This window comes from Diceros bicornis, assembly GCF_020826845.1.
Source record: "Diceros bicornis minor isolate mBicDic1 chromosome 30 unlocalized genomic scaffold, mDicBic1.mat.cur SUPER_30_unloc_1, whole genome shotgun sequence".
Classification (NCBI taxonomy): Eukaryota; Metazoa; Chordata; class Mammalia; order Perissodactyla; family Rhinocerotidae; genus Diceros; species Diceros bicornis.
The window spans coordinates 315718-323078 of record NW_026690899.1 but is presented as its reverse complement, the minus strand read 5'-3'; the positions used below and the strand labels follow the sequence as shown (position 1 = coordinate 323078).

Sequence of the window (7361 nt, the reverse complement as noted above, 5' to 3'; positions counted from 1 at the left end):
CAAGTTGGATATATTCCAGGGATGCAGGGATGGTTCAACATTTCCAAATCAATCTATGTAATATACCACATTAATAAAATGAAGAATAAAAATCACATGATCATCTCAATAGATGCGGAGAAAGCATTTGACAAGATACAGCACCCACATATGATAAAATCTCTGAATAACATGGGTACAGAAGGAAAGTACCTCAACATAATAAAGGCCATACACGACAAACCCATAGCTAATATCATCCTGAATGGTGAAAAACTGAAAGCTATCCCTCTAAGAACAGGAACCAGACAAGGATGCCCACTCTCACCACTCCAATTTAACATAGTACTGGAAGTCCTAGCCAGAGCAATCAGGCAATATAAAGAAATAACAGGGATCCAAACTGAAAGGAAGAAGTGACACTCTCACTATTTGCAGATGACATGATTTTATATATAGAAAACACTAAATAATCCACCAAAAAACTTTTAGAAGTAATAAACGAATATGGTAAACTTGCAAGATACAAAATCATCATAAAAAATCAGTTGCATTTCTATACACCGACAACAAAGTAGCAGAAAGAGAAATGAAGAAGTCAATCCCATTTGCAGCAAAAAGAATAAAATACCTAGGAATAAACTTAATCAAAGAGGTGAAAGATCTAGTACACCGAAAACTATAAAACATTGCTGAAAGAAGTTGAAGAAGACACAAAAAAAGGGAAAGATATTCCCTGCTCTTGGATTGGAAGAATTAACATAGTTAAGATGTCCATACTTCCTAAAGCAATCTATAGATTCAATGCAATCCCTGTCAAAGACAGGGACAACATTTTTCACAGAAATAGAACAAAGAATCCTAAAATTTATACGGAACGACAAGAGACCCTGAATAGCCAAAGGAATCCTGAAAGAAAAGAACAAAGCTGGAGGTATCACACTCCCTGATTTCAAAATATACTACAAAGCTATAGTAACCAAAAGAGCATGGTACTGGCACAAAAACAGACACACAGATAAACAGAATAGACTCAAAAGCCCAGAAATAAAACCACACATCTATGGATAGCTAAACTTCAACAAAGGAGCCAAGAACATACAATGGAGAAAAGAAAGCTTCTTCAACAAATGGTGTTGAGAAAACTGGACAGCCACATGCAACAAAATGAAAGTAGACCCTTACCCTACACCATACACAAAAATTAACTCAAAATGGACTAAAGACTTGAATGTAAGACCTGAAACTGTGAAACTTCTAGAAGAAAACATAGGCAGTACGCTCTTCAATATCAGTCTTTGCAACATATTGTCAAGCACCATGTCTAACCGGGCAAGAGAAAAAATAGAAAAAATAAACAAATGGGACTACATCAGACTAAAAAGCTTCTGCACAGCAAAGGAAACCATCAGCAAAACGAAAAGACACCCTAAAAATTGGGAGAAAATATTCGCAAACTATACATCTGATAAGGGGTTAATCTCCAAAATATATAAAGAACTCATGCATCTCAACAACAAAAAAAAATGAACAACCTATTTAAAAAATGGGCACTCATATGATATTTGACCTTCTCCCTCTGACTTATTGGACATTGCGGGTATTATGGAAAGTGAAATAAGTCAGAGGGAGAAGGTCAAATACCGTATGATTTCCCTCATTAAGTAGTAGATAATAACAACAACAAACACATAGAAACAGAGTTTGGATTGGTGGTTACCAGAGGGGAAGGGGGGAGGGAAGAGGGTGAAATGGATAATTCGGCACAAGTGTGTGGTGATGGGTGGCAGTTGGTATTTGGGTGGTGAACATGATGTAATCTATGCAGAAATAAAAGTAGAATGATGTACACCTCAAATTTATACAATGTTATAAACCCATGTAACTGCAATAAACAAAAAATTTAAAAACATAAAAATAAATTTAAAAAAATGGGCAAAAGACCTGAACAGACATTTCTCCAAAGAAGATATACAGATGGCCAACAGGCACATGAAAAGATGTTCACCATCATTAACTATCAGGGAAATGCAAATCAAAACAACAATGAGATATCACCTCATGCCCGTCAGAATGGCTATAATTAACAAGACAGGAAACAACAAGTGTTGGAGAGGATGTAGAGAGAAGGGAACTCTCATACACTGCTGGTGGGAGTGAAAACTGGTGCAGCCACTATGGAAAACAGTATGGAGAGTCCTCAAAAAATTAAGGCTAGAACTACCATACGATCCAGCTATTCCACTGCTGGGTATTTATCCAAAGGACTTGGAAACTCCAATGCATAAAGATACATGCACCCCTGTGTTCATTGCAACGTTATTCACAATAGGAAAGACCTGGAAGCAACCTAAGTGCCCATCAAGAGACGAATGGATAGGAAGATGTGGTATATATACACAATGGAATACTACTCAGCCATAAGAAACGATGAAATCCAGCCATGTGTGACAACATGGATTGGCATGGAGGGTACTATGCAAAGTGAAATAAGTCAGAGGCAGAAGGTCAAATAGCATATGATCTCACTCATTATGTAGTAGATAATAACGACGACAAACAAACACACAGAGACAGAGATTGGATTGGTGGTTACCCTAGGGGAAGGGGGGAGGGAGGAGGGCAAAAGGGATAATTAGGCACATGTGCGAGGTGATGGGTTGTAATTAGTATTTGGGTGGTGAATGTGATGTAATCTATGCAGAAATAGAAGTATAATGATGTACACCTGAAATTTACACAATGTTATAAACCAGTGTTACTGAAATAAACAAAAGTATCCCCATATTCCATCACCACTTTAACTTTCAAATGTGAATAAAAAAAAAAAAAAAACCCAAACCCATTTGCTTACTGGTTAGGAAAGGCCTCAACTCCTACAGTCCTTACATCTAAATTGTAGGAGAAGGCAGCCATAAAAGAACAGGAAGAAAGATCTCTTGAATTCTTCCTACATGTTAACTAGTCATCTCGTGCTACAGATGAGAATAAACTACCAATTCATAGATGTTTTTGCCTATTTAGTTCAGTTAACAGTTCTTATGAAACCAAAGATCCAGCAGCTGAATTAAACTTTGCTTTGGTCTGTAGAGTACATCATCATGGTTCATCAACACTCACCAAATGGGACACCTTGACAGATCCTTCACAATTAGAGGGTTCATCTTTCTCTCTACTTTCCAAAATCTAGACAGAAATGGCAACTTGTAGAAAAATTAGTGTATTCTTAATTGGAAAGACCAAGTAGAGAGAAAATTACCTACCATCCTAAAAATAGCATGAGAACGACTGCTTCTCTGATTCGTTTTCGTAACTCTATAATGTCTGTTCTCTGTAAAAATGAGTCACATTTCAGCTGCATACATTAAAATGCAAAGAAAAACATTAACTTTTATTTTAACTTAAGAAAGAAAAGTGTGGTTTGAAGCCTAAATACATTCAACTGAATAGTTTTTACAAATGTTTTGAAGAAACACAGCATAAAGTCTTACTTTCTCCCTTTGTGATCCACTTCAAAGCCATTTCTGGTGTATAAACAACTTCCTCTGTGAGATCACCCACATACGGATTCCTCTGAAACAAGGTTAATGATTGGAAGAGTAGAGAAATAGAAGTCACTTAAAAGTTTGCATCTCAAAAAGAAGGTGCAAACTATTACAGCATTCATTTGTGGAAGGTAAAAGTGGGCAATGGGGACCATTACTCTGTAAAAAAAATAACAAGTAAGCCTATGATATTTACAATTTATTTCCTATACCAAAGCACACCAAATTCTAACTTCATCTTATTCTTTTTAGACACTTACACAAAGGTATTACAGCTGTCAATATTTAAAAACGATACATATCCCTTAAAAGATGAGCTCTATGAACACAAGTAAGAAGACAAAAAACAAATCACAGAAACAGGAGACACTTTAAAAAATATGGAAATTAAAGGTAAACGTTCATGAACAATAATCTCATTAAGTCAGTCTATTTGTTGAGCCACTCTCTTAACTCTGTTACTCACACTGAAGTCTTCTCGAATTATTAAAGGTTTCATTTTTTGAGTGTCACAGAGTAAGTCTGTAATGGTTTCATTGTATATCTCCATGTAAGACACACGTAAGAGAAATTCCCTATCAGGAAACTAGAATAAAAAATATGTAAAAACGTCAGAGATCATCCAATTACGAAAACCTATTACTGAATGCTTATGTGCTCTTATTAAACATTAAAATATTCTTTGAGAAGTTATCTTTGTAAAATAAACAAAAAACAAAACAAAAAAAGCCCCTATGGTTCTACATCGAGAAAAATAAACACAAATATAAATGCATTGTTTTGGAAATAATGAAAATATAGTATTATAGCATTAGAAGAGGAGAGTGCCTAGCCCAACTCTTTAAGCTTAAAATAAAACCCTACCAATAGATGTTCAAATAAGAACCTTAAAAATCATCAGGTTGCCTATCCTGGTCTCCTAACCATATCGACCCTCTCCTGCTCCTTAATGATCACTGGCAGCTATTCAAAGGCAGTGATAAGACTTCTTGTTTCTCAATGCCCACTTTTTAGCAGGCGTATTACTGCTTCAGGATGCAAGGGAAAGAATGAAAGAAGTTTAAGCTCTATAAAGTCAGTTTGTGGGGAAAAGTGAATCTATGCTCTGCCTTTCTTCTTTCCCTGTGGATAACCAAGAGAGAACTGTAAGCATACTTCCTTTCACCATGAGAAGACATTACTACTTTTACCTGTATGTACTAGAAATTTAGCTACTTACCTTCTTAACTTTGTTGAAAATGTCATGAATTGCCCTGGGGATTATTCCTAAATCATCTTTGGAACCGATCATGGTATATGTTTTGCCTGAAGCAGTCTGCCCATAGGCAAATATAGTACCTGCAGAAACAAAACAGACACACGCAAGAATAAAAATGAATCTAGAGTGTGTAAAACTATCAATACTGTTGAACAGACACCCAAGACTAAATAAAGCATTTCTGCAGTGAATACAAACCATTGTAGCTTTGCATGGCAGAGTCTATGATTGGTACTGCTATTTCTTCATACACATTTTCAGTCGATTCATTATTGAGAATGACACGATCTAAAAAAAACAAAAACACAGAAGTTAAAGCAAACAAATCAACTATGCATTCATTCTGAATTAGTAGTTGCCCAAAGAAATAAAATTGTCAGAATATGGTATGATAAAATATTTGTCGCAATATTTTCTTCAACTTAGTAGTCCTCTGAAAATACACTTCTCTATAAGGTAAAATGTGTTGGTTCTCACACACAAAAAAACACAAGTCAGTTATACTATGTGCTTTCAAGAGGGAGTAAGGCACAGTGGCTGAATGTGGGGGTCTGGAATCTGACTGTCTGCGAATCTTGGTTCTGCAAATAAGTACAAGCTGTGTGACTTTGGGCAAGGTGGTTGATGTCTCAGTGCCTAAATTCCCTAACCTGTAAAATGAATACATATTATCTTCCTTATAGAATTACTGTGAGCCTATGGTTAATACTCGGGAAATGTGAACTATTACTAGTCTTTGAGAAATTTTAGTGTTTATACCATGTCTAGCAAGAAGGCCTGGCTCAAACTAAACCAGGAAATGCAGACATTTGGAAGAAAAGTACTGAACGAAGCTGAGGGGTTACAGAGAATGGCCGGTTGGCTGGCTGCTGAAGGCTGGGTTTAGGGCAGCATTTGCACTGATGAATCCACTAGTCCAGGATGCAGTTTCTGTTTTTGTAAGTGCATCAGGAATGGACCACTCTTTCAGTGGTGGCCTCACATTAGAAAGCTTACAAGAATGGATTTGTAAATCAGGAGGGAAATGTACAGACCATCTTGAGAAACTCAGTGATGACACTGCTCGCACCATGACCACATATCTGCCCTTGTAGGTGGAACCATATGGAGAGCCAAAGTGCCATTGGAAAGCTGTTGGGGTCCTGATTTCAGAGCAAGGACAGATGGCAGGATTATTCAGATCTCAACGCCAACAGCTTCAGACAGGTGGGTGAGTCCAAATCCTTTGTGAGCATGCACGGCCACTGACAACCTATAGTACTTGAGTCTGAATGCCTGTGTATCCCTTGTTCTTGTTTTTCTAATCTCTAGCACACACTGTTTTACCTTTTTAAAAATTATGTTGATACTATCAAATAGTCTTTTAGCAGGAATCATTTTTTAACCTATACATCTTTGCTCCAAAGCCTTATATGCTGGGTTTCTAGTGTAACACTAACTCGACAACCTAAGCACTCGTACTCCTAAGGTTGTTGAGAGGACCTCACTGTCCTCTACGGTGCCTAAGTGGAAACATGGTAGTGTGGCTGGAACATAGATCTGACTCCCCCATCTGCTGGCTGTGTGACTTGCGTATCAGTTCCTCATTAAAATGGGAAGGTACATACTGCACAGGCTGGTTAGGAGAAATAAATGAGTTAATATACATGAAGTGCTTAGAATGGTGTCTGGCACATTGTCAGCACATATATGTGTGGGAAATCAATACACAAATCAGCCTAGCCAATGTTGAGGGCCTCCAAGTCCCTTTCTCCCAGCTGGTTCTCACTCATCCTGCAGGCTCCAGGGTAAGTGGTACCATTTCAGACACCTAGACTAGTTAGACCCCCTGCTACAAACTCCCACAAAGCTATGTCATCACGAGTGTAATTAGTTGTTGAAAGCCTTTCTTCCCACCATATGATAAGCTCCACAAAAGTGGTGGTAGGTCCCTGCTGTATTCTAGCAAAGAAGGAATATCTTCACTATTTATTCTGTCAAGAGTTTTCCTGAAAATAATTGTGGAAAGAATATACTAAACTGAAACATCTTAAAGATGACTCGACATTAAGCAACAAATTTTGGGCTTACAGAGTCTTAGGCCACAAATACACTAACAAATAAGAGGAACAGTGTTAGTTTCAGTCATAAGGCACTATGACTATAATCGTGTTTTAAATATCAATTTATTACCTTACTTATCATATGTGATAAACAATTTTTTAAAATTTCCACTGAAGGAGTTTACGGAAGGCTTAGTCTGATCTTTAATGACAAATGCAGTATTATTGAAAAGCCTTTTGTACTCAATAGAAAAGAATAATACGTTACCGTTTGATGCTATTATAAGCTTACCAAAATTGAAGGATATACTTCCATCAACTTGATAAATAGTATTATTGTCAGTTTTCCAGTGATCTTGCATAGCCCCTCCAAGAGCTTCTTTCCTAAAAGAATAAAAACAGTGCATTTTAATACAACTGGTTTTGAAGTCATGTTACATGAAAGAGAATTTAAAAGATTTCATATTCTGAAGAATATTTCAAAAGATCTTAATGACCTATACTATATACAAGAGCCATGTGGAAAGTCCCCCGTTG

General features: G+C 36.8%; 1 protein-coding gene across 1 annotated transcript; it reads right to left on the bottom strand.

The window, feature by feature from the left end:
- Positions 1–3063: 3063 nt before the first annotated feature.
- On the bottom strand, positions 3064–4983 carry LOC131402059 (centromere-associated protein E-like). The gene is made up of 5 exons (XM_058537029.1): positions 4744–4983; positions 3991–4110; positions 3471–3552; positions 3243–3310; positions 3064–3165 (listed from the first exon to the last, which is right to left on the bottom strand). Exons 1-5 carry the CDS (start codon positions 4981–4983, stop codon positions 3079–3081), a joined length of 597 nt encoding a protein of 198 aa, XP_058393012.1. The 3' UTR covers positions 3064–3078.
- Positions 4984–7361: the final 2378 nt, after the last annotated feature.

Coding starts and splice junctions, on each gene's coding strand:
- LOC131402059 (XM_058537029.1), bottom strand. CDS start 4,983: ATGGTTTGTATTCACTGCAGAAATGCTTTATTTAGTCTTGGGTGTCTG. Junction 4,111..4,743: donor TTTTCAACAAAGTTAAGAAG/GTAAGTAGCTAA, acceptor TTTTTATTCTAG/TTTCCTGATAGGGAATTTCT. Junction 3,553..3,990: donor TAATTCGAGAAGACTTCAGT/GTGAGTAACAGA, acceptor ACCTTGTTTCAG/AGGAATCCGTATGTGGGTGA.